Source organism: Cercospora kikuchii (assembly GCF_019650295.1).
Source record: "Cercospora kikuchii DNA, contig_00003, whole genome shotgun sequence".
In the NCBI taxonomy this organism is placed as follows: Eukaryota; Fungi; Ascomycota; class Dothideomycetes; order Mycosphaerellales; family Mycosphaerellaceae; genus Cercospora; species Cercospora kikuchii.
The window spans coordinates 1,254,228-1,280,119 of NW_025408584.1; the positions used below are offsets into that span (position 1 = coordinate 1,254,228).

The 25,892-nt window shown below is 52.8% G+C and overlaps 9 protein-coding genes across 9 annotated transcripts; 4 read left to right on the forward strand and 5 right to left on the reverse strand.

Moving 5' to 3' along the window:
- Positions 1–189: 189 nt before the first annotated feature.
- Positions 190–2,008, reverse strand: CKM354_000488600 (threonine synthase THR4; the record flags this gene model as incomplete). Its single annotated transcript, XM_044800139.1, has 3 exons — positions 190–1,221; positions 1,268–1,858; positions 1,952–2,008. 3 exons carry the CDS (start codon positions 2,006–2,008, stop codon positions 190–192), a joined length of 1,680 nt encoding a protein of 559 aa, XP_044656074.1.
- A 769-nt stretch (positions 2,009–2,777) lies between these two features.
- On the reverse strand, positions 2,778–3,383 carry CKM354_000488700 (uncharacterized protein; the record flags this gene model as incomplete). The annotated part of the gene is made up of 1 exon (XM_044800140.1): positions 2,778–3,383. One exon carries the CDS (start codon positions 3,381–3,383, stop codon positions 2,778–2,780), a length of 606 nt encoding a protein of 201 aa, XP_044656075.1.
- Positions 3,384–4,559: 1,176 nt separating this feature from the next.
- CKM354_000488800 (uncharacterized protein) lies at positions 4,560–5,048 on the forward strand (the record flags this gene model as incomplete). The annotated part of the gene is made up of 1 exon (XM_044800141.1): positions 4,560–5,048. One exon carries the CDS (start codon positions 4,560–4,562, stop codon positions 5,046–5,048), a length of 489 nt encoding a protein of 162 aa, XP_044656076.1.
- A 2,161-nt stretch (positions 5,049–7,209) lies between these two features.
- On the forward strand, positions 7,210–7,923 carry CKM354_000488900 (uncharacterized protein; the record flags this gene model as incomplete). Its single annotated transcript, XM_044800142.1, has 1 exon — positions 7,210–7,923. The coding sequence occupies one exon, from the start codon at positions 7,210–7,212 to the stop codon at positions 7,921–7,923; it is 714 nt and encodes a 237-aa protein (XP_044656077.1).
- A 1,768-nt stretch (positions 7,924–9,691) lies between these two features.
- CKM354_000489000 (uncharacterized protein) lies at positions 9,692–10,498 on the forward strand (the record flags this gene model as incomplete). The annotated part of the gene is made up of 1 exon (XM_044800143.1): positions 9,692–10,498. One exon carries the CDS (start codon positions 9,692–9,694, stop codon positions 10,496–10,498), a length of 807 nt encoding a protein of 268 aa, XP_044656078.1.
- Positions 10,499–11,319: 821 nt separating this feature from the next.
- Positions 11,320–12,009, forward strand: CKM354_000489100 (uncharacterized protein; the record flags this gene model as incomplete). Its single annotated transcript, XM_044800144.1, has 1 exon — positions 11,320–12,009. The coding sequence occupies one exon, from the start codon at positions 11,320–11,322 to the stop codon at positions 12,007–12,009; it is 690 nt and encodes a 229-aa protein (XP_044656079.1).
- A 400-nt stretch (positions 12,010–12,409) lies between these two features.
- On the reverse strand, positions 12,410–14,515 carry CKM354_000489200 (uncharacterized protein; the record flags this gene model as incomplete). The annotated part of the gene is made up of 1 exon (XM_044800145.1): positions 12,410–14,515. The coding sequence occupies one exon, from the start codon at positions 14,513–14,515 to the stop codon at positions 12,410–12,412; it is 2,106 nt and encodes a 701-aa protein (XP_044656080.1).
- A 3,981-nt stretch (positions 14,516–18,496) lies between these two features.
- Positions 18,497–19,911, reverse strand: CKM354_000489300 (uncharacterized protein; the record flags this gene model as incomplete). Its single annotated transcript, XM_044800146.1, has 3 exons — positions 18,497–18,647; positions 18,701–18,774; positions 18,835–19,911. The coding sequence occupies 3 exons, from the start codon at positions 19,909–19,911 to the stop codon at positions 18,497–18,499; spliced, it is 1,302 nt and encodes a 433-aa protein (XP_044656081.1).
- A 2,808-nt stretch (positions 19,912–22,719) lies between these two features.
- Positions 22,720–25,685, reverse strand: CKM354_000489400 (uncharacterized protein; the record flags this gene model as incomplete). Its single annotated transcript, XM_044800147.1, has 13 exons — positions 22,720–23,154; positions 23,505–23,546; positions 23,599–23,620; positions 23,684–23,718; positions 23,808–23,912; positions 23,967–23,981; positions 24,035–24,138; positions 24,190–24,238; positions 24,291–24,354; positions 24,407–25,201; positions 25,249–25,338; positions 25,394–25,528; positions 25,606–25,685. 13 exons carry the CDS (start codon positions 25,683–25,685, stop codon positions 22,720–22,722), a joined length of 1,971 nt encoding a protein of 656 aa, XP_044656082.1.
- Between the last annotated feature and the right edge of the window lie 207 nt (positions 25,686–25,892).

Below are 25,892 nucleotides of genomic sequence, written 5' to 3' on the forward strand. Positions count from 1 at the left end.
TACTCAATCGTGGAGCATCAAAGCTACCAGAACAGCAGCATCATTTGCGAGGTTCATACCAATCTATATGCTTTCATCGACCGGTCCCAATCGTGCTCTAGCGTTGCAACAGGCATTCCTCGCCGTCTTCTCTCATTCAATTTTCCAAGTAGATTTCCCAAGCCCCGAGCACGTTCGAGCATATATCCACTACCTCTGCCCCTTGAGCTCTTCCTCCACTTGCCTCACTACAATCTCTCTCACTTGCTTCCAATCGGCTTTCGACTCAGTGATGCGCTTCTCCAATTTATCCAGTCCAATAAACTGCTCTGGAAGGACAGTCTCGAATGTGAAACCTGGAACATCCTGCAACGCCAGCTCGACGGCGTGAGAGAACTTCGCAGGATGTGCTGTTGCAAGAGAAATGAGATGCGTTCCCTTCGACACAGTCTGCGCTTGTCGAAGAGAAGCAGCAATGCCGATTGCGGAGTGTGGGTCAAGAATGTAATGCCCATCATGGACCATTCCAGTTGTCGCTGGTTTGGCGTTGCCGTTTGTCTGATGCTTGGCGGCTGGTATTGACCAATTGTAGACTTCCTTGATCGTCTCAATAGTTTGCTTATCGCTCACTCGCTCCGATTCGAAGTCCTTCTTAGCAGCAGCGAGGATCTCCTTCTCTACGCCGAAACCTCCGTCCTTCTTGAGGGCTTCTAGCCAGCCTTTGACTTTTGATCCGGCTTCCATTCTGCGTCTGTTCGTTTCTTCTGTTGTGCTGGTCTGGAATGCGAGGTACCAGAGTAGTCGTTCGAAGTTCGAGGATACGAGGATGTCCATTGCTGGAGCGTAGGTCATTTTGACGCCGCTGGGGTCTGCTTTTGCCCCGTCTTCGACCTCGGCTCCTCCGCCTTCGATTTCTTTGCCGTGTCGAGCTTGCTTCTCGTAGTAGCCGGTCTTCCAGAAGCGGTGGAGGATGTCGTTCTCGTTCGTGGCGATGACGAGCTTGTCGGTAGGCAAGCCCATGCGCGAGGCGAAGTAGCCTGCGAGGATATCGCCAAAGTTGCCGGTTGGGACAACGAAGCGTGCAGTTGGGTTTGTGGTTGCGGTCTGTCGTGAGAGGGTGAAGTAGGCGTGAATGTAGTATGTGATCTGGGCAAGAATGCGTGCCCAGTTGATGCTGTTCACAGCACCAAGGCGGTGAGTGGAGTTGAGCTCCTGGTCTGCAAACAGCGTCTTGAGAATGTCCTTCACGATGTCAGTGATGCCACGACGAAAGAGTCGCATTCCTTACCTGACAATCGTCAAACGTGCCCTCCACAGCCAGATTGTGCACGTTTGCGTCTGTGACTGTAGTCATCTGCGCCTCTTGAATTGGGCTGACTTTGCCCTTGGGGTACATGATGAACACCGAGACATCCTTCTTGCCTCGCAATCCATAAATGGCTGCTGAGCCCGTGTCACCACTCGTTGCGCCAATAACTGTCAGGTGTTCTCTGCTCTTGCCTTCCTTCTTCGAATTTCTCCTTACGAGGAAGTACTCAAACAGGTTTCCCACGAACTGCAATGCCACATCCTTGAACGCGAACGTCGGTCCGTGGAAGAGTTCGAGGAGGTGGAGGTTCTTCTCCTCGTCAAGGGTGACAATAGGTGTGATATCTGAGGCGCGGAAGGAGGCATAACTGCGTTGAATAATGTCTTTCAAGTCTGCTGCTGGAATCTCGTCTGGCGAAATGTAGAGCGAGAAGATCTCGTAGGCCAATTGCTGGAAAGTGTAGTCCTTCCATTTGCTCAAGAAGTCGGAGGGCAATTGAGGGATCTCCTCGGGGATGAAGAGGCCTCCATCGCTGGCGAGGCCTTTGAGGACGACTTCCTCGAACGACAGCTGCAGCACTTTTCAGCGTAAGCTCCAATGCTGCTCCAACCATGAACTTTTTTGGGACTCGCAGTCGCAGGGTTGCTGGGGCCTCAGACATACATCGTAGGAGCCGCCTCTGGTGCTCAGATAGCGCTGTGAAGGACTGTGCGACACCATTGTGTTTTTGTGCTGTTATTTCGACTGCAGAACAATTGCTTCCTGCGTGTCTGCGCTTGGACGTGACTGTTTATCGTCTCGCCGGTCCGGTGAGTCGCATTGGCTTGGACCCCTCCTCGCCGAACACCGGACGACTGCCCTGCCAAGAGACCGCGTCTGTCCTCCGACTTCATCTCGTACAACCACGTCCATCCGACAACACACGTGCCATCACTGATCTATTGCGGAACGTCACGTCTCACTCCCGATCTCTACTATACTGTCATGTTCGTCAGAGAACATGAAGGATAAGGTGCTACGTCCACGAGGATGATACCATCGACGAACCGACAACTTGTAAGCCAGGGTCAACACCATTGAGCACCTTACGACATCTCATGGAACACGAGGGAGCATCAGATGTTAACACGGGAATTTTCACGATGAGACTGCGAGTAACGACTTTTCTTGGCATGTGCAGCTAAAGTTCATGCCAGTGCGACTTTTTGAGACAACTTGCAGAAGTCAAAGCATGTTTGCTGCAGAAAAACACTCTCGAGGATCGGAACTCGGCTGCCCTCGGCCGAGTAAGGGTATTCGATCTTGCAGGTAATCTTCTCCAAAGATTGAATGCAATGCTGTTCTCCGAAACTATCGCATCTGCCATTGCTTCCCACGAGAGGCGGAATTCAGCTGGCAACAGTCGTTGGGATTCTAGGAACTTCGGAAAGGCGTCGTCAAAACGTCGCTTACTCGAATAGCGTCAGAGCAGATGTCATTCATGGGCAAGCTAGAAGAACCAGCCACGAGAACGACGCGTCTGGAGCTCAGGGCGGTCATTGTCGGTTGAAGAAGCGCCATCAATTGATGGTCGATGTTGAGAGGAAGATGTGCCGCCGCCATCATTCTTGGTGGAGGACTCAGACGCGGTCTGCTTGCCCTTGCCTCGGTCTGAGCGCCCCGGACGATCATCTTCACGACTGCTCGATGCTTCATCCTCTTCGGGAACCGGCTTGAGTCGTCTCTTTGAGCTGCCAGCACCAGCTTTACCCAGGTCGTCGCCTCTACCGAACGCAGCACCGTAGCCTGGGCCGTATGCGCCTTGGTCAGTGTAGAAGCTTTTGAGACCTGGGCGACGCGAGTTGGAGGGTCCGGCAACTGGTGCACTAACTTGGTCTTTGAGGCCGTTGCTGTTGCTACTTGACCCGTCGCGAGATTCGAGAGGCGTCTTTTTGGCTTCCCTTGGACCGTACGGGCCTTGATCGCTGTAGTACGCTCGCAGCGGGGGACGCTCAGCCTGATGGGGGACCTCCGACAACTCGAGCTCACGCTTCTTTAGCTCGCGCATACGTGCCTGGGTGTACGGGTTGTGGCCGCCATACCAGGAGGGGTCCATGGTGTAACTGAGATCTTGTGTTGTGTTCTTGAGTTGTGTTGTTTCGGTATCGCGGGATTGTGGTCTTGCAGTTGCGCCCTGGCGTTGTTACAATCGTGCCTTTGTGGTTGACCTGTGAGGTTGCTGATCCAAGAGGCTTGCTATTGTGCAGAACAAGGAGGGCAAATGGTCAGCTCTTTTATGGTAAGATCGAAGTGTCTGCGTACAGAGTGAATGTTGCGTTTGGGACACACATGGCTCGTGCACGCATGATCCTGCCTCGAGGTGAATGAATATTGTCTTCTGCGATTGCTCACATGATCTTAGCACCAACTTGAGCTATGCACACGCTTGACATGGGAGCTTCAGCTGAAAGCCTTGGCTCTTGCGCGGATAGCAGCCTGGAATCTTGGAAAATCCTACGTAGGCCTTTCTGGAATGATGGTGTTTCGGTCGATGTGGAACCAAAGGCCAGCCACACATGCTTCCATGACATGCCATTGCGCGGTGTAGAGCATCCTAGGAGCGACACTTGGCAGCTGGATGAGATGCCAAAGGACCAGAGGCACAAGTGATCTGCGCGCAGGTTCCGGATAGTACTTGGCACCACGTCACGTTAACCGCAGATACCAGGAACGCAATCGATCAACGAGCGACAGTGTCAAGCTACGCCGTCCCAATCTCGCGAATGCCAGCAAAATCGAAGGCATACGGGCGTCAAGCAGATTGCCTGCTGCAGGAACCCGAGACTAGCCTCAGCCCGCTCGCATAGACCTTCAGCGCAGAACCTGCTTTTCCTGGACCTCCGTTTGTATCTGACATCATGCTCTGGCCCATAAAACGAGCCTGCTCTTCCTCTCACAGCTTCTTCCTCCTCATATCCATACTCTTATACTCCATTGCACTTTTCGTTATATATGCAACATCACCAAATTTTATACTCACAAACACAGAAGAAGAGGCCGACACTATTGTGTCTGCTGCCGGCAAGTCAAGAAAAGTTTTCGCATTGCCAGAACTGGATCGAAAACAAGCGTCCACAAGAGGCTCTCAAGCCTGCTCTGGTGGTCCCTTCGATCCGGATACTCTCTGCCGGTCCTGTATACGCCTAGAATCCTGGAAGTCAGCATTGCCATTGAAGAATTCAGCGAGCAAACATGACAGACCAAGACCCAGATCAACACCCCTCAGGACAAGATGGAGAATGCTGACTATGAAATCGCACAGCTTCGTGAGCAGGTCTCACAGCTGCAAGACGATAACAGGGAGCTCGATGCCGAGAACACGAGGTTATATCCGGATGAGAACCGTCGGTCAGATAAGGCAGACACTTCTGCGCCTTCCTTCAAGAAAGAGGTCTGCAGGATCGTATTACGATTCATTACTGCTCTCTTTCGAGTCATGGAAGGAAAGAAAGCAGGCAAAGCAGGACGCAAGATCAAAATGGGTGGGGAAGGTCGACCACGAAAAGAACTGTCCTGTCGTGTCGACAACGAGGAAGAGCCGATCCCAGAGCCGGAGCCTGACAATCTGATATGCATCGTATGCGTCAGTCGAGAAGCCATTGCTGAACAAGAGAAGAACTCAAGTGGTCGAAGCCGCTTTTCGATTGTCAACACCGGATACCGGGCGTCGAACACATGGCAATCTCGTCGCCATCCTGTAAGCCCTGATGAAGGCTGTTGAGGCTTCCATTCCGATCGCTGCACTCATCGTCGCCATCGTCGGCAACATAGTACAGCGACTTCAAGCCGTCCAGGAAGTCCTCCACCCGTGGGGAAATGCTGGCGTTCAATACGCAGCCTTCTTGTTCAGCAAGTCGCCGCTGAACATTCCGCACACAGACTCCGTCATACCTGGTGCGCGGGTGGAGCATGATGATACATCGTTCACCAGCTGCGGTTCTGAATATTGTAAGGCATGCCGGCAAAGGTGGTGAAATGCACTATCGTTACATCGCCCTGGTCCCTATCGGCTCCGACAGCCAAACACCAACATCTCTGGAATTGAACCGCGCAACATATACCGACTCGACCAGAGCGTGTAGCGTTTGATGGGTCCCGAGTACGTCGGTCCGGTCTTGCTTTTCGCTCGTAGAGGCTCAATGCAGCTACATCTCAGAGACCAGGATCCGTGTCACGTCTTCAGATTGGGGTCCAGCAGCAGGCTTTCATCAACGACGCCCTTGAGCGTGCCTTTCACGTCCAAGGTGGCATCCATATCCACACGACGCCGGCGCACAGAGTCCAGAATCCTACGAATGCGTCACTGTTGGGCATTCCCCGCGAAGTCTTTGGTGATGGGGCAGACTATCGAGCCTACTTCCTGCCAGCATTCCTTACGACCAATGCATTTCACTTTTCCAGCCACGCCGACTTCGTGTGGTGGCAAAGTAGGGGCAGAAAGCATCTTCGACGACGAAGAACAAGACGGAAAGACGGCCCTCGGGTCACTCCGTTAGCCGTCTCCGCAGAGAACAGAGGGCTGCAGAGCTCACGAAGGCTCATGGGCTGACATATTGTCGCGATCTGGGCGCAAACGATTCTTCGCGGGCAAACATTCGGTGTTGAGATCTGATCTCCAGGCTCACAAACAACCGCATCGGCCGATCGATTCGATTGCGCACGCATGCGTCTTCAAACCGTCGTCTACGAAGAATATCTGGTCTCGATTCTGCGCCTCCTGGTACTCCTCTCCCGCAACTTGCGAGGTGTTTGTCCTGCGTGGCAAGTGTGAACTCGACGCTCATATTTCTTTGGAGATGTGCTGGTGCACTGAGTCACCAGACTCAGCATTTTCGTATCTCTTCACATCGCCAGTAGAGAAGCTACCATACGCCACAGTATACCATTTCGAATTCAACCTACTATACTCTCCTCCTCAGTCAGTCTCTACTTCGACTGGCGCTACATGGGGAGCGTCGCTCTTCCTATAGAGACGATCACCACAAGCACGTTCAATGTCGAAGCCACTCGCCTGCGGGCCATCGATGTAGGCGGCGATATAGACATGACCGACGGAATTACCACACCTAGTCCGGAGACCCTGTCCACGCCCAGTTCGGAGGCCTAATCCTCCACGAGCTACGACCCAAGCTTAGACGGCTCCTTAGACAAGCCATTCTTTTCGGACGACGGAGAGAGCCTGGACGTCGACAGTCCATCGGTATTAAGTGACTCCAGCGACGAGGAAGAAGGGCCGGAAGAAGGCTCGGAATATAGCAGTGGAGATCGTAGCAGCCCAGGTGGCGATGCGGATATCAGCGATAGGGAATCCGTGTCTAGTTCAGAGGCCCAATCGTGCGCTATTTACAGTCCATCTACATCAAGTGACTCCAGCGACGAAGATCAAGACCGAGACAGCGACAGTGGTCATCTAGGCGTGAACTCCCTCGCACACGGCTCCGATGTTGGACCATAGCAACAACTTCGCGCTGGTCTGCCTCTATCGTGCAGGACTCTTTCTCCAAATCTCCACGCTCTATCAACGCGCGCTCGAACGCCTCGTCCAATGCACAAGGGAGATAAAGAACGAAGTCCATTCTCATGACGGACAATGGCTTTGTTCAAATTCCACATCCCGTGCCTGAGGTGCCCGTTCACTCGGACACATGGGTTGTGGAAAGTGATGGGCGGCTACACTTCACTCGCTGCACCCTGTGCACTGCCGCAGCGTCGGCTATATACTCTTCAACTCCATCGACATTAAACTCTTCTGCATCATACATGAGAGCAGACTTGCAAACACTTGACCACGAAGATACCGGCCATTCTGCACCATTCACGCAAGCGGCATTAGCACTAGTCAACTCGAGCCGCATAAAAGCTCATCCACATCAGCAGGCAACATGGGCAACACGAGCGACATGAACAAGGAAGAGGTGACCGTGATTGGCAAGGGTCAAGACTTGAACGAAAACGAAGTCCTGGACGGCTGGGACGACTGCGACATCGAGGTTTTGACAGAAGAGGAGACCGCCTCCGACATGCGCTCCTCTACCGACAGCAAGAGCACCAACGCAACGTGCTCGCACACTGACGACTATGACACGGACGCTTCATCTCTTGACGAGTTCGAGGACGCGTTCGAATACATCACCCATGATGATGCACCGAACGCATCCGAGAATGTTGAACACATTCACGCCATGCATGTTATTGGAACACGCAACCACATCCTGCCTCCATATAGGATCAGAGGCGAGACAGTGGATCTCCTCACCACAACGTTTCACCCAGACTCCCTCCAGGGCAAGGCGCTCCGAGCAAAGTACGAGGCTGCGTATGCAAAAGCCTTGGAGGAATATGAGCGTGACCCAGACCCCTGCCTCGACCACTGGGAGCTCAGGAACGCTACTGCGGACCTGAGAGACTACCGTCATGGGCTAAAGGTAGTTCATGTGCGCGGAGAAACCGCCGAGATTCCAACGATCTTTTACGACGTTGTATGTGATGAGACCTGCCCCCAATTCCAGGACAGCATGGCTCAGCAAGTTGGGAGAGCAGCAGTCAGGCTGAAGAAGGACTGGTGGGATGATCTCGACCTGGGATCGCTGTTCTGATTGATCATTGGAGCAGCTCAGCATCGATGGACATAAGGCACCACCCGGGAAGCCATCACCCGTGTGCAGGGAATGACACCACTGGAGGGAGATCTCTATGGACGAATAGGTGAAGCCGCCGACCGGCCCTTTACAGAACGAACCACATCCAATCTTTGCTCGCAAGCAGTTTACCTTCCCCGATCGGATTTCACGGAACGACAAGCAGACGACGAATTGGAGTATAGCAACGAACTACTACAAAATGCCTGCACAAGAGACATACGAAACTGAGGCCGCACGTCTTCGTGCAATCAGGCCTTTTGAGACAAGAGATGGGGTCGATTCCTACGCCTACCAGTTTTCCTCCGGCGAGAAGCGGAAGCGTAGCAAAAAGGACGTCGGCAAAGGTCGTGAGGCGAAGCGTCGTTGCAACCACAAGTAGGCGCTACTTCGCCGCGCACTGTGTCCAAGCACTACATCTCAGCACTGTCCACGCACCACACCAACACACACTTCCCCACCACACCTGACTACACGGTATCCTCACATCCATGAACCTGTCGCTTTATCGATCGAATGCACGCCTAGGCAAAAGTAGCACGATTGACTTGAATTTGGCCTCCCAAGCGTGCGCAGTGCCAAAGGATGCTGCACGGGCCCTGTTTGTTCAGAACCTGAGGCATGAGGAAGTAGGACAAGATGGGAGCTTTTGCTGCCATTACTGCAGATCTGATCGTGGAGTGCTCGGGAACATTCAGACCACTGGCAAGGACAGGAGAGAAAGAGGAACGAAGGGGCATGTGGCCGCATGCTGGAATTCCTCAACGATCATGCTGACTTCTGGCCCAGCAGAACCTCGGGTGTCTGGGCAACTTGAGAGCCGCGTTCGGTGCCTCTGCAAACAGAGCGGCTATGTGGAAGTATCGAACGAACAATGTCATCAGTTGATATCACAATTTCATGTCTCCAGTTCCCTTGTGCCATGTCTAATGGACGAGAGCAAATGCTACTTACGATTTTCGTCAGTACCTGGTAAAGATGTATCTCAGAGCTACGGTTTGCAGCTCTGGCACGTCCTCGGCCACTGAAGCATACAGTAACACGAAATACGGCTGCTGCTGGCTATTGACCATCTCATATGTGGCGATACTGCCTGGTCGCTTGTCGATGCCAGAGGAGAGTATTGGCAGTGTATAACCGGCCATCTCATCAATCGCAACATAGTTGATCTCGATCTCTTCTACTCGTTTATATCATTGTTTGCTATTTTCTAAGCACGCTGTGTTTCTTCCCAGCTTTGCTCGTGCATGTCGTCTTGTACCTTCCGCTAATCGTCTGAAGGCTGGGATTGAACAGGGCTTGCTGCTCATATTTTCTTGTACTATTGGAACCTACCCTATATGCTCAGCTGAGCATATTTTGCTACTCTATGCCGTACCCGCTCCCAGCGATTTTGTCTTTGGCAACATATTCGGACGCGATGCAGAGCAATACGCCTGTACGTGGGCGATCACACCCGTCACTTGCTTCCCACAAGGGGCATGTATACAAGATCTTCACTTTCTCGTGAAACACGTTATCGAGGTGAACGATGGTGAAGAGGCGATATTCCGCCTCTTCACGCGCCGTTGGAGGCATACAGCAATCTTCAGGACTTTCTCTGGTCTGTTTTTGTTCAGTAGTAACATCAAGACAATTGTCTCAAGCACAGCGGCAGACAACTCCGAGTCGACCAGGCCCATCACGAAGCTCTTTCACAGTAATAATATCCGCACCGAAAGCCAAAATGCCTGCCTCACAGAAGAAAGACGTCAAAAGCAGCTCTCCTAAGCGTGTAGGTCTTGAGCCATTCGATCGCTCTGACGTGCTGCTTCAAATCGTGAATAATTCCGACTCTGCTGAAGCTATTCTACATGGTTTTATCGATCGAGAAACAGAGCCGAATTCCTGCAACGAACCCATCGAACCACCCAACGCACTTGCACGCCTCATGGCTGATCACTCTGACGCAGAAGAGGATCCCATGGCGATGGCACAGATTGGTCTCGTAGAAGACGACTGGATATTCGCAGATACAGAAGAAGATGACGTTGAGCCTGCCCATTACTCGTCGACTTCAGCTCTCGTCAAGCCTCATGATGAGCTTGACGATTTTCAGGAGATCACCGACGACGAGATCAGGTCCAGCAACGATCCAGCAATCGTGCACGACCAGCATCTTCGCGCTATGGCGTACCACGCTGTGCCGCCATATCCTATCCCAGCACAATACGCCACTCTGCCCAAGCCTGGAGACACCAATTACGCTGCTCAGGTTCGTTGCTACAAGACTTTTCTGGAAGCCTGCTATCCTGGCAACGATGATCAACGCGAAGCGGCCATCAAGAAAGCGAACGAAGGATTTCCACGTTACGGCTCTCCTGAGATCTTCGTTCGAATTGTTCATGTCGATGGCAAGGTGCAGGAGGTGTCAAAGTGGCAGAAGACAAAATGCGACGACACTTGTCCCATGAAGAAGAAGTCATTTCTGAACAAGCTGGTGGGGGTTCCAGGCAAGCTACTGAGAAGCATGCCCTCCGCTAAGCTGTCTTAGGGACGCTGCTGTCTGGGTTCGTTCTTTGTCTTGGGGGGAGGTAATTGCGGTCTCGGAGAGATGTTCAAGGCAAATGCGTGCCGCTCTGACTTTGGTTGATTGCTTATGGTTCGGTTGCATTACGCATGTCGGAGATTGATTGCCGTCTGCTGACGCTTCGTTGGTCGACAAATAGATATATTTACTATTCATCATCATCCGGACTTCCCACTTCTTCATCCATCTCTATATCTACCCTCGAACACACTATACGTCCGCTCGCTCCTTATCTGTTCTCCATCATTACTCCGACGAGCCATCGTTCAGCGACAATCCTTTGAGGCCAACATGGTGGCCCTAAGAGAAAAATAACGTAACATGTGCCTCTCGCTCGCCCGTGGCCGAGCAATCCGATCGGAAAACAATGCCATACACAGCGTCTGCTACACCTCAAGTCGAGCGCATCTTCCCTACACAACGCAGCACTGCCAACTCAGGCAGGCTATGCTGGATGACAAAGCGAAGGAGAAGACCTTTATGGACCACGGAGTGGACCCTTCGCTCGCTGTGCTCTGAGAACAAAGGCATTGTTCAGAGTGCGACTCTTCACTCGCGAAACGTGACCAAGCAGTGATTGAGCGATCGTGAAGTGTCCGGATAATGTCTTCGTGCTTCGTGCTCGATACAAGAGCAACCTTTCGAGCGCTGTTCTCGGTCCTCGTCTTCTACCATAACTCAGAAACCAGAACAACGACGGTCGCACTCAGTCGCAACAGCAAAGCACACGCAGACCTCAGCACTAACAGCGATATCACACCTCTGTTACCTCTTCGAACAACAAAATGTCGGCTACTCCTTTCAAGACCCAAGCCAGCAGCTCTCCTGAGCAGGGCACCCCCTTGGCGACTGGGACAGCAGTAGAGCACCACACTCAGCCCATCGAGCCACCGGCAGGCATCGCTCGCTTTATGGCGGATCGTTCTGATGATGAACAAGACCCTATGGCCATGGGCCATATCGGCCTGCATGGCGGGAACTGGGATGAATTCAACGAGGAGGTCGACGACACTGCGCAACAGTCCTCACCAACTCCAGCCAGAGTGACCGATGACCAAGAAGAGTTCGAAATTATCGGCGATGAGGAGCTCCCGAATGAGAACGATCCCGCTTATGTGCATGACCAGCACGTCCGGGCAATGATGAATCATCGAGTCCCTCCATACCCAATTCCATCGCACCATGCAACACCAGCCGGAGACCGCGAGGACCAAGTACGCCGATACAACCTCTTCATAGAAGAGTGTTATCCTATCGACAGATGGCCGATCAAACGAGCCATGGAAGAGGATCTTGAGAGGGCTCCTCGCCACGGAAGCCCGAATCGCTACCTCAGAATTATCCACATCAAGGGCGAGACCTTGGAGGTTCACAAAGACGACTGGATCCCATGCGACCACACTTGCCCAGCTCGGAAGAAGACCTTCTTGGAGCAGTTGACGGCGGCGTCCGGGAAGTTCTTGGGGCTGCGCTGAGTTCGACCTGGATTGTGATGGTCGCATTCAAGACGGGAGTTGTTTTGTTTGCGGGTTGGTAATTCCGGGAGGTTGGCAGAAGCTTTTCATCTGTTGGAGTACTTTCAGCGCTCGCTTGGTAATTTGTTAAATTTTGGCATGAATAGAAGAATGCACACATAAGCTCCACTCACCTTATGTTCGCAAGTCAATCCGTCATCGATAACCTTCATTTATGGCTGCTGATACAAGTGTTGGTCCTTGCAAGTCTAGGTCCTGATCGTGATACTAGTACCTGAGGTGGTGTTTGTAGTGCTGTGATCAGTTAAGGTGTCCTCACCACACGCTGAAAAAGCGCGACGCTATGCCACCTGTATTGAACTGCAAAGATGGTATCATACTAGCCATGCTTGTCTATAATCTATCGTACACGATCATCATCATCAGCCAGATCATCGCCAATACTCATATGCCGATCCCACCATTCCTTTCTTTCAGGCTGTGTCTGCTGCTGGTGCTGCTCATCAATGATGCTCGTTCTCCGCTCCTGTAAACTTTTGCGATGCATTTCATAATCCGCTCGTTCTCGAGCCAGGCGCTCTTGTGCCAATTCTGCCTGTAATATTCGTCTGTCGCTGCCACCGCTTCGAGTCCGCCTGTGCATTGGCGGCTTAGCTCGTGCGGGACTCTGAACGCCGCCCGGGATCGACGCATTCGATGGTTTGTGTATGCTGGCCTGCCCTGTAACGCTCATGCTCCAACGCTTGATCGAATTTAGTAAGCCACTCTGTGAGGCATCCTCGTCTGGTTTCTCCTGGTTTGAGGGGAAAGCACTGCTCTTTCGTCTTTGCTCATCGATCCATTGCCGGGTGAAACAATATCTCCAGAAACAGAAGCTGCCAAGGAAGGTTCCGTCGCTGCCAGGGATGTGCCGCCAGGGCTTCTCCCGCCAACAGAAAACACAAACATCGCAAAATCCCATGATGTTCTGGCAAAATATATTGAGCACCGAGAAGGCGAAAATTGGGTGCTGTGCGTAGTAGTCGCTGTAGGTCAAGGTGTGATTGATAAAAGGAAAGATCCAGAGAAGGAGATACATGACCGGGTAAATGAAAAGCAGCCTCAATTGTCGTTGTATGGCCTTGCGTCGGCTTTGCATGGCTCTCGAAGCTGCATTCCCCGGAGCGCTCGGTGTTGTTGTCAGACTGACTTTCTGCTCTGTAATTGGCGCCAGTGCTGGCTGATCGCTGCACGATTGTCGAGAGGCTGCTGTCGATATCGAGCCTCTAGGCCGCGTAAGCTCGATCGGTAGGACAGCGAAATCCTCCGTAGCAACGCCGTTGCCTGTTGAGATCTGGCGACTGCCACGTCGTGATGATGGCATGCTCCTGCTGGTCAGCGGAAGTGGCCCTGGGGGTGGCAAGTCGAATGGATTGGCCGAGCTGTTGCAAAAGGGCGAGGCCCAATTTGGAACGGACTGTCTCCTATTTGGATCTGCTGCGCGAGAGAACATATTCGATGCACCTGAATTCTTGCTGTGCATTGGTGCGAGGATGCTATCATCGTCGGGCGCGACATCGTCCTCACCCACCAGCTGCTTCTCGATGGTCGCAGCATCCGAGTGCGAAGACATGTTCCGTTGCATTGCGACTGATTTGATAGTGGTTGGGGCATTGCTGGTCGCCCCTGGGCTGTGATCGGGAATTCCAGCGCTTGAACTTTGGTCCTGCTCCTGACCAAAGACTCTGAATTCGTACCCTACGTGCCGGTAGATTCTGACAGCGACTCCCATCACGAATATCCAATTGAGGTATCTCGGTATCCAAGACAGAGCGAGTCGATACCAGATTGGACGAATAGGCAACGAACAAAATCCACCTTGAGAGACGAAAGCAGGACCCGAATTGGCGAAGGCAAGCGAAGTCATAAGATTGGGCACCAAAACCCATCCTGCGAGGACGTACCACCTGATCCGATACAAGCCATCGGCACCCAGGCGGGAATTCTTTGGCGGAAAGATTTGGAGCATCATGTGCAAGCTCATAAGCAAGATAGCACAATCACAAGCTTCAAGACCAAGCTGAAGGAAGTATCCTGTCGCCTGACAAAAGCTCGTTCTGGTGGATATATGGCCCGTTGCGAGTGTAGTAACCGAAAAGACAAGGAACCAGGTGGACTTCCAGAAATCGCCCACGATGAGAAGCAAGACCAGATCCCTTCGAAAGTTGCGCCGCATCATGCAGAACCAGTAGATTGCACATATGGCCGAAAGCATACTGATGCTTGCGAATGTGGACGCGATGACTTGTAGCTGATATTGCTGCCTCCGCGCGAGGACCGCCGAGGCATTGAAGTCGGGATTATAGCCGAGTAAGCTGGCTCTTGGGTGCAGAGTCATACCAAACTGGTCGGGTAGTGCAGCTGATTGTGTCGTAGACATGGCGGCTGCCAGAGCAGTCGCCGGTAGCTGTGCGAGGCCATTTCCGATGCTGTCAAAGGCGCCCGGGAGGTCATCATTCGAAGCCATTGGTGAGGACCACAAGAGGCCAGTCTACTTCGCATCGGGCAAATGCTATAGCAGCGGCTTTTGCTCGCAGCCAGGACCAGGACCGCTATTCAGAGAGGCACTCATTTGTTCCGTCGACCACGATCACCAAATCATGGTCAAGATCGTGAACAATCAGCACTCGGATATCCTTTTCCGACTGGACTCGCGGCTGTCGTCTGGGGAGCAGGGGCCTAGAAACGCGCAGAGATGTATCGCAAGCAGAAAAGTCGACTTTGTTTGGGAATTGGCCCAGCGCTGTGGTATGCAAGCTTCCCTGTTGGCATGCGGCAAAAGACTCGGGCGTGGAGAGGACGTCTTGCGGCTCAGTTCGCTGTCGGTTCCGCGGCCAAGAACAATGGGCTCAACTTAAACCGCCAACCCGCGTCGAGCTCAACGTATACTGCCGTGCAGAGGTTGACAAGCTGCGAGCAAGAGAAGCAATTCTCCTCGGTGTCCACGAGTTGATGCTGTGAAGTGTAAAAAGAAGGAGGCTGCCTCCCTTGCATGCCAGCCGCCCGAACATGCGTTCGGATGGGCTGTGCCCATGACTGGAATGCAAGAAACGAATAGGGCGAATGGAACACGTTCCGGCGATTCTCGTTGCTGTAACTGGTCGATCTCTGCCAGATGTAGGGCAAAATGTGCAGCCACTTCGGCTGATAGCTCGAAACAGATCAAGATCTGCACAACGAGGCGTCAAAGGGCGCCGCCATTGGCGTCCTCAGGCAGTCGCAACCGGTGGAATCCGTCATTTCTCCTACTGTGCAGCGTCCTAAAAAGCCATTAGGACGCCCCTAACGCCTCCTTCGTGGGATTTTTGCGATCGCGATGCTTGACACGAACGCGTTGACCACGTAGACGCACGTCATTCTTGCTCAACGGAGATACATTACCCAATTGGACTCACTTCTCGTGTGTTTTTCGGTCGCGAAAAGACGGCTTTTGAAGAGTACCAGCGAAATGGTCAAGTTGAGACCACGGCACGTTGTCTGAGCTGTGCCAAATTCTGCGGCTCAAAGGGTCATGGCGACGTCTCCGCACTTCCTCGGCTGTACAACGTGAGGAGTCGTGGCAGCTCGACGCATGCTGTAAAATAGCAGATCTTGGTACAAATGATTCCCTCGGTGCTCGTTGGATAGGGCGAAACCGTTCCAGCTTAACTGTCTGAGCATTCTGCGCCGAGAGATGACGCCGGTCGCGCGTCGCGATTTCCCCTCCAAGCTCAAGCAGACGCGTTCTCTGATCCCTCGGGGCCGTCCTCGGAGCACAAGAGAAGACTGCGGGCTGAAGCAGTACATATCGCGAGGAGAAGTTCTCTGTCGTTATGTGTTCCTGGGGACTGTGGCTTTCTGGAACTTGAAAGGTACCGCAACATACGTGCCAAGACCATGAGCTTCTGCGTGGCCATATGCATACTGGTTTCAGAAGATCGAACTCACTCTGGCCATACACTATAGCGCGTCACCGCATGTGAACTCGGCCAGTCTTCGACCATGGACAAAGACAGACTTACGTCTTGTAAGAGCCACGAACTGCGCTTCGCTTTGGAGCAAGATACGGAATTTGTCGAAGGACGCCAGAAACATGGCTGATGCTCGTAAGCTATGTTCAAGCAGAGTTGGATTCAGTTCTGCGGTACTAAATAACAGGGCTGTACTTCGTGCTTGTGGTTAGCCTTGCTGGACGTGGTTTGAAGTGTCTCTACCTTGGGAATAGCTTTGTCTCGTCTTGTAAGGCTGAGCATATTGAGGCTGCTGCTTGTGAGGCAGTATCGCAGAATGTCTGGTCCCATCCCGAGATGCACATAAAACTTGACACCTGGAATTGTATCTCACGCTGGTGATGTCTTTTCGATGGATCCACGGCGGGAAGGCCGCCGTAGCCTCGCACAGCCCGACACAGGCCGGCATAGTGGCGGAAAGCGGATCATGCGGGGCTGGCTGGACTTCACCAGCAATCTACTGTGATGGACCTCCGTACCGCCCTTCCAAGCGAGCAACCCATCGCGCCAAAAACGCGACAAGACACGACTGAGTCGTACCCATCATCAGATTCGACGACGGAAGACTCGCCTCTTCACACAGGTCAGGCGCCTTCCGGCCAGAGAAATCACATGACGGAAATTGCATGCGAAGCGGCAATGAAGATCACGCTCGAGCCTTCGTCCTGCAGTTCGGCGTTGAGTTCATCGCGTAGCGGCTCATCATCAAATTGATCCTCCCGTGACGGGAAATGCAAGCAAGCAAGCAAGGAATGCAGCACAACAGGAACAGTCGGCAAAAAGCTGTCACATGCTGTAGTCCTCCACCGAGACGTAAGCGGATAAATTGCTGTCCCTTTTTGCAGGACGATCTTGCAAGCCAATTCAATTGGGAAGGTCGAAGAATTGGCGAAGAGCTCCCGTGTTTGTTCTTCCGCTTCGCGCGCCACGGGTCGCCCGGAATCCCTGCATGCATGTCTCACACCCATGCTGTGCATGAGTGCTTGAGCGTGAGAGCGGCCCTTTCCACATTCTGATTCTGACTCTCGGATGAGTGTGGAGGATGCATTTTGTCAACAAGCCACGTTGGCCAACGTTCGCGTCATCGGGAGCCGATGCGTGCCGTACCATATCATCACGGGTGAGGGGGATTAGTGAGCCGATATCTCAAATCGATCTACAGTGCTACTGCTCCTGAAGGATTTTGGTATCGTTCTGGGAACGGCGATTTTCGCGGCGATAGCTGTTGTGGAGGTATCGAGACCAACAGAGAATCTGGCCTCGTCTATTTCGCGATCGTACAGGCCATGTCTGTGATCGCCAGTCTCCATAAATTGCACAGTCGGTCTATCGTTCCGTCTGAACAGCTCATCAGCAACCCACCAAAAAAGACCCGCAGCATACGATGTGGAAAAAAGCGCGGCCGTATCGCCGCGAGAAACCAACAGCACATCAAAGCTGTTTAGCTCCTCGCGTGAACTTCGTAATAAATCTTCGGCACCGAAAAGCAGCGAGCCGGTCACGGCAATTGTCTTGACTGGCGCATTAGTAGAAGATGAATTGCTCGTATGCTGCTTGCCAGGGTTTGTGGCACATTGAGAAGATGAAGTGCATATTGCTGCGCTTGTATATTCGATGGGGTTGGTGGTTCATCGAGTTGTCACGCACATATAGTCCGAAGTTCGCAAGGTCTTCACCGGTCGAGTTCCCCACCCCACTGCTTTCACGCTTGTCGACATGCCGCCTTGCGCCTGCGCCATCGACAGACACCATACCTGGTCCAGGCGTGAAGCCGAACATCGTGCAGCTCCACTGCCGCGTGCCTTCCGTCTGCCGCGGGTCACGGCGCTGTACGCTTGCGAGCCAAGTCCGGCATCGTCCGCGAATGACATGCCAAAGAAATCGAGCAGGGCGCTTAAAATGACAAGACTAAGCCAGTCAGGCACTGCTAATGACATTAAACATGCTTTAGACTCAAGTCCGCCCAAGCGTGAGCGTTCGCCTAGATGGCTCGGAGCGTCTGGCGCAAAGCCTCAAATGTGGCCCGCTTTGAACGTACACTTACACTTCCTAGTCAAGCCTCAGAGTGATGTCGTGAATACCGACAGCAAGGTAACGAGCTGTGAAGCGCAAATTGTGATTGTTGGTTGCTGAAGCTGCAAATGTCCGAGCGTGTTGGTATGATTCGAACGTGCATGAAGCTAACGGACTGCCCGACTGGCTTGCAGGCGCCCTCCATCGATTAGCCTCCACGGAGAGGCAGCAGTGCTCCTTCCTCCCAAATGCATCTCCCATTCCTGCGCTGGTGCTGTTAATGAGTCGTGACTCGTGAGTGTGGTAGAAGTCGTAGCCGCTAGGCTCCCAAATCCGATGAATTGCACGCCTCCAACTCCTTTGTGCCCTGAGGCCCGACTCTTATGTCCCTCTGATGTTCCAGTGGTTGCGTTGGTGTCATCCCTGACGATCTGGTTGCGCTGCCTCTATTCTCTTTCTGTCTTCACCACAGCAAAGGAGCTCACGTGTGGTATATTGCTCGCTGGTCGCACAAGGGCTGCGCTGCCTCCACTACTGCGCCGCCGGCCGATGCGCTTCTTCACCTCTGGTCGATTTGGACAGCCTTCATCGACATGCCTGGTCAACATGTCAGTCTTGACCGTGCGAAAGATTGGGCAGTCGGAACATACCTTCGAAGAGTGTCTTTGCGCGCAAACGCATTCTGACACATCGGACAAGCGAAGTTGCGGGCCTTCAAATGGACCTGTAGTGAAGCACAATTAGCATGAAATACAGCGCAAGGTCCCTGTGAGAGTGGACGTACGCTTTGTTCGTGTCGGACCAGATCTGTCCGTCGCACAAATCTCCTTGCGCAACCGCGGTACTCGCACGCATATGGATGTTCTCGTTGCGGATCGTGGGTCAACATGTGTGCCCTCAGATTGTACACACGCTGGAACATCTTCCCACATTCTCTGCATTGGCACGTGGAGTTCTCTGCTGTTGTGAAGGCTCGTTTCAGGCGAGCATCTGCATCACTCGCGTATGAGCTGCCCACGGTGTTGCTGTCGTGTCCACTGTGCGGCACTGACCGCGTGGACAACGGCCATGAATTGTGTAGGTATTGTAGGTCGGCTTTGTCGTGTTTCACTGGTGTATTCGATGTAGTCCCGGGACCCGATACATCTTGTGTGTGCGTAGCGAAGATGTCGCTGGGATCGACGTGGGTCGAAATCTCGTCTGCTGTTACGCCAGGAACGGAGTACAAGTTACCTCTGCCTTGGTCGAGCGACTCCTCAGATTTAATGTCTGGAGGGCTGGGCGCCTGAAAGTATCCATCAGACTGTGCGTATGGTGACGAAGCAATCAAGGAGGAGTACGAGCTTTCGCTGTGCTCAGAGTGCGCCGGCGATGTGCGCCCCGTAACTGATTCGTAAGCCGGCGTCGCAAATTCTGGCACTTGGTGCAGCGGTCTCCACTGAGCGTGATCGGTAAGTGCACTTGATGTCGGGTAGTACTGGTCAAACTGCAAGTCGCTCCGTGTGACCTCGGGGAACGTGTACGTGGGATGTGTCTGTTGAAGGGCCCAGCTCGATGGAATGTGCGGAGTGGACAGCGCAGATGACGAGTTGTTGAACATCGCCTGAGTGGGAGTTTGTAGTGAATCCAGACCCAGACTACAAGTCTCTGCTGGTAAAGTCATGGGTTGGGAGCTGGGGTAAGGATCCTGAGATGAGGTCCCGATCGAAGTATACATGGAGTTGGGATCGGTAACGTTGAACTTTTCATCTGAGTCGTGCAGAGTGGTGCCTGGCTGTCTCATTTGTTCATATGTATAATGTTTCCAGTCTCCCATGCTGTCGTCGTCGTTGTTGTAATGGTCTGCAGGATAGAAGCTCATGATCGCTGGTGGAAGGAACCGTCGTGAAGGATTTGCTGCCGCCTTCTCGTCCTGAAAGGATCGAGTAGATATTTAGATCTTGTGTGACGAACGTCATAAGGCTCTGCACAATAGCGATATAGACAAGAATAGATGTTGAAAAAGAGGAGCAGGCAGTGTTGCTAGTCCCAGCAATAATGGTTGGACGTGAATTCACAAAACCATAAGAGGCCGAATAGCTGAAGGAGAGTGAGGACAATGCGCTGGTGGCGCGGGACTCGGTGCAGATAACCAGGGTCATGGCGGGCGAGGGTGTAGAGTCGACAGGCAGGATCAGGAGAGTTCGCATGCATCATGAGCTCCACATAGCCCAAAGAGCAGATGGTCGCAGCATGTGCAGCAGTAGCGTGCTCAGCCAGGCAGAGAGAAGGCTATGCCAGCATCGCAATGAAGAAACTCCGCACAGCGAGCGAGGCCGTCACACGGCTGTTGGCCTGGCCTTGGCGCAAGTACCGAAGCTGCGGACCCCGTCAGGACACTAAAAGTTGTTGTGAACTGACACTCCACTGGGCCCTGCTGTGAGTCATGTATATTGGTTCCTATATACCCGGGACCCCAGACCCTGTATACTAGCCCCTATATAGTACCATTCGATAGTGTAGATAGTTTTGTATCCTCTTTTGCCCGACAATACGAGAGAGGGTCCCTTAGTGCCCCCCGATAACATGCGACGATACGCGACTTCGTAACAGGTTATGAGCCCGGGTTAGCGCTATTGTATTCCAAGCTCCGATAGAAGGCGAGGCGCGGTTCACCGACAGAGTACGGAAGCCGAAGGCAGGACAACAGGAACGCTATTGGCAACAGCGAGACACCGAGCTAGAAGAGCAAGGAAACAGCCCGAGCTGTGGCTGTATAAACAGGGACAGTAGCAGCAGAGACTGCGCCAGGAGCCTGCGGGTGAAGACAGGCACACAGAGGAAGGACTGTGCCCTCTGTGCTCAGGGACAAAGGACAATGTGCCCCTGTATAAAGAAGGAGCAAAACCCTTTCCATGGTTAAACATGAGTCCCAGATTGCAACTGGGTGTAGGACCCCATGGACCCTAGCTGAGGGACTGAAAACAGCGGTGCAGCTGCATGCAGAATTGCAGCCAGCCCACCTGCAGCTGAGACCAAATGCAGAAGAGAGAAGAGCATTGAGGAATGATAGTTAGAGTGAGGACACCAAGACAGACAACAAGGGGAGAGGATGTTGCAACAGAGGGCTGCAGAAAGTGTAACAGCAACCTGCAGTACACCAAACCTGCTGTTGGCAGAATAACACTTCAGAGACTGCACCCCAAGCTGTCTGGATTAGTACCTTATCTCTGGTGCTGGGAGAACTTGCCAACTCTCAAAGGAAGATCTTGCAGTAACCAAAGGCTTGGTTTATACCAGATATGTTATGTTCAGGGAGGAAGCAGTTGCAAGGCAGTTCTGACATGGACTGCTGATGGCTCATAACACTTCAGAGACTGCCTGAACCTCTCACTACCTCTGGAGGCCAATGGTGAATCCAGGATCAAGAGGAGTCATGAACCTACCTTTGTCTTATGGGATAGCTACAGGAAGTCCTGAGCTGGAGGGTGCCAAAGTGGTATGCTCCCTTGATTCCCATATGCCAGCAGGAAAGCACGGCTGCTTGATGGCCGGATCATTCCAACAGGAGGCTCTAATCTGAGGAGGGACAGAGGGTGACCCATGTATAGGAAGAACCCTGCAATCATTTGACTTTTCCCCGCTTTGATTCTCCTTGGGACAGAAGGACAACTTTCCATCTGACCCAATACTAATTCTACAAGACTACAATGGATACTCAAGACAAATCCTCCGGACTTCAGAAAAGACCATGCCCAATCCTATGCAAGGACAATGCAGAAGGATGGTTCAGAAGGATGGAAATCTTCTTGAGGGGAGAAGACCTGTATCACACAATCTCCCATGAGACACACACACCCATCACCCCAAAGTCACAGTACAAAGCAATCTGGTGGATATCTTTGTGCATAGGGGAGGATGATGAAGAGCTGGTCTCAGAACTCCAAACTGCAAAGGAGGTGGCCTTTGCAGCCCGAGCTGCATCATCAAGAGGATCATCATCTCACAGAGGAAGAAGATCAGACAGCAAGATGTCTGACAGACAAGGACTGAGATGCAAGCTATGCAATCAAGCTGGGCACTATGTTTCAATCTGCCCATACTTGGAAATGGCCCAAGGAATGATAAAGGTGGTCTCTGAGAACAAGATCTCAGATTCAAAGGCCTTGGCCCTAGTTGCACATGATCAGGATGATGATTGGGATGAGGAGATGGATTGAACAGCCCCAGTGCACTGTCAAGGGGAGTGTTGTGAACTGACACTCCACTGGGCCCTGCTGTGAGTCATGTATATTGGTTCCTATATACCCGGGACCCCAGACCCTGTATACTAGCCCCTATATAGTACCATTCGATAGTGTAGATAGTTTTGTATCCTCTTTTGCCCGACAATACGAGAGAGGGTCCCTTAGTGCCCCCCGATAACATGCGACGATACGCGACTTCGTAACAAAAGTCACCAAACCAGTGCAAGTGCCAGAAATCGACCATTAGGCGCATCCGTGCAGGAAGTATGCATGATCCTTGTTTATTCGCGCCTATGCAATTAGTCGCGCCTGCGGGGGCATTCGCCGGCTTGATGCCCAGTTGTCTTTCCAATCGGGGCCGGACGCTAAGGGCGTGGCGGTCGCATCGTGCATGGCCGTGTTTTTGCAAAGTTTCAGAGCACAATTACAGGCGCTTCCATGCATTATTTGCATGCATCTGCGCTCAGTCTCTTCTCCTTGACGAGAAGCTCAGTCAACACCTGAACTTGCGCGTGTAGATCAGCCACAACAGAGTTCAGCCTCTCAGCCGAATCGCTAGCCGCCGTAAAACCATGCGCAGACAGTCCTGCAGGCGATCGTGCCGTTCGCGGCTGTTCTTCCAATAACGACGTCCGAGACATCGATGGCGCCTTTCGATAAAGTGGTCGGCGGAGGGAAGTCGGGGAGTTCTGACTGCGTTGGACGCCAGAAGAGCCGGTCTTCCGTCGATCTTCCAGCAGCGTAAGCGCCCTCTCATACAGCAGGATCATGGCCACTAAAGGCCAGTGCGTCGCTTTAAGCAGCACGATGCGAGCAGCTCGCAGTCGCTGCGGAGACGACACCAAGCGCAGCGGCCGAAGCAACAGAGGCAACAGGTTCTGTATCGGGCAATCAGCTCGGGATCAAATGACACGCGACTGCACACTAGATTGCCAGTAGTGCCAACGAGCGTGAAAGCATAGTGTGCAGGTGTTGGTCTGCGGAGCACCAACACAGTCGAGCAGAAATAGCGACCATGATTCGTCGACAGCAGCTCTCCACGGGACGGTGGGGGGCTTTGGAGCCAAGTCGTGACGTCCATCGGCCGACAGGTCATCTGAACGGCAGAGCAGATGGCGAACGCACGATTGGCTTGTGCTGATCTTTCGTAGAATCGTGCGCGTGCTGGACGTGAACATCCCATCTGCAAGTCCAAGTGTATGGGGCGCAGGCATGAGCGTCAACTTACAAGTACAGGATAAAAGTAGGTCAGGCGGTTAGAAGTCGAAGCCTAGAGGGTGCATCAGTGTGTGAATCTGACCATTTCTGGTAGTGAAAAATACCTCCAGCACGTAGACACTGTAGCTGCGCTTCACTGTCAGCTTCACGATGTACTGCCACAGCACTGCCATGTCTCTCTAAACTTACACGAACATGTATTCGTCCCGAGCATGCTCCATGACCTGTGTTGTGGCAGAGGGAGCCTGTCAGCCAATCATTCTGGGCTGGGCGCTTAAGTGAAGCCCGCTGTTGGACCGACCCCTGCACCCACCTTGTCAAGCTTGTTCGAGAGCAACGAGATCAGAGAAGTGATGAGCAGAATGTTAGTCAGTGCGACGAAGACCAACATGATCGGTGGTCCTAGAACGGGCGAGATCTGTGGCGGTCAGTCCGTATTGGGGGTCGTATGAGGGGAGCTTCAAGGCCGAACCTGGTCCGCAACATCCTTCGAGCATGGTTAGCGTGCAATTTGATGGCACATTTGATGTGTTGGCTTACGAATCCTAGATAGCTTGAGCCGAAGAAGACCTTGATCAAGATCCAGTTCATGGCGCGGAAGCTGTACGTGCCTCGCGCCAGAAAGCTAAAGCACGTTGAGAATCCTGGTTGGATTAGCCATGAGCTCAGAAATATCGCAGCGACCTTCTACTGACCGAAGAACATGATGACAACCAGCGAAAGGAACTTGAGAAACTCGACGGTCTGTGCCAAGAAATCAGTGATCGTGAAGATGATCAGTTTTGGGGTCACGTGCCATGGCTTTGAGAACGGGCAAAAGCATGCCAAAGTATGGATGCAGGCTCAGCAGTGAGCAGATTCTGTGATAGTCAGTTCCCCGCCACTAGCAACACGGCGTCGCCGGATTCTCACCTGGGTACCAGGAAGAGAGCTTCGACAGATAGGATGTCGAACGCGATGTCGTTGACGTAGGAGTCGCGGTGCGCCAGACCGATCATTCTCGCGACGAAGAATGCTATGCCAACGAAGATGATTCCCAAGTCCCAGAGTGACCAGAAATCGGTAGCGTAGAATGTCAAGCCAGCATCGTTGAACTCCACAAGCTCATTGTAAGAGAAGGACGCAAGCCAGACATACAGCATAATTTCAGCGCCAGTGATATGCGAAGCTTGCTTCCTGATCAAAACGATGTAATAGAGTGCCAGAAATCCTGCGAAGAAAAGCACTTCAAAGATCTTGAGGTAGAGCGGGACCCGGAGGCGAGCATATGGGTCGCTCTGGTGTTTCCGGTAAACCTTGGCTTCTTTTCGAGAGTGAGTGCTGACGTCCGACCAGAACACAATATCGCCTCTCCAAAGACCATAGATTATGTACTGGATGGACCTCTGGCTCAAGAATTTCTTCGCACCCGCCACCGCGGCTATTTCAAGCGCGCTGAGATTGGCGAAAGTTGATGCAAAGTTCGCTTGCTCGGTGTCTGTATGATGGTGTTGCATCTCGTCGTAGAAGGAATCATCCATTCGGCGCACAGGCGCTGAGGAGTTCTCGAGGAGCGGGCTCTCTTCATCCTGGTCATCAGGAAGACTCGATTCTTGCTCAGCATTTTCCAGGTCTCCGTTCTCCATGTTGGGTCCACCAAAGTGAACAGGTAAGTCTGTACACAGGTAGTCAATCGTCTCGCGATATGTCAGATGGCTGATGAAGCGCCTGCACAAAGTATTAGCCCAGTAATTGGCTCGCGTTGGCTCACCTACCATGCAACCAGCTCGCACGCGAGACCTCTCGTCTCGTTGACGCCTCTATCCTCTCCATCATCGAGACCATCGAAGTGCCACTTGAGCGCGCTACATGGCAATCAGTGACAGTCCCGGTCCTGACAACGAAATGGGCCACACTCACAGCAGCGCGCTCACGATGCCTTCATGCTGTACGTCATCAACCAGATATCGCACAAAAGACCGCAGCTCTCGCGGATACACTTCGCGACGAAGTTCATCCCACTCATGCGGAGTTTCTATCGCCTGGACGAAGAAGCTGAAGTCGCGGCAGGTCAGCCATCGCGTACCAGCCACCTGGATAGCGCGTCTGCCAGCACCGCGGCCAGGACTCACGTAGAAAGCTTCCGCACCACAGTATCGAACCTCTCACTATCGTCGATATTGGGGATGACTGGCGATGCTCTGCGCACCATGGTGACACAAAAGAGAAGGTGAGGTGAGAAGAAGCAGTTTTGACAGGATCTGGTCGCTGGTAAACTAACTGCAGGAGCGGCACTAACAGCCGCGGTCAGTATAAGCTATGCGCGGTGTACCCGTTCCGCGCGGCTGATTAGGCGCGTTGACAGGGGTCTCGCGCTTCGCCAGGAACCTTCGTTCAGCTGCCCGAACATGTGCTGCAT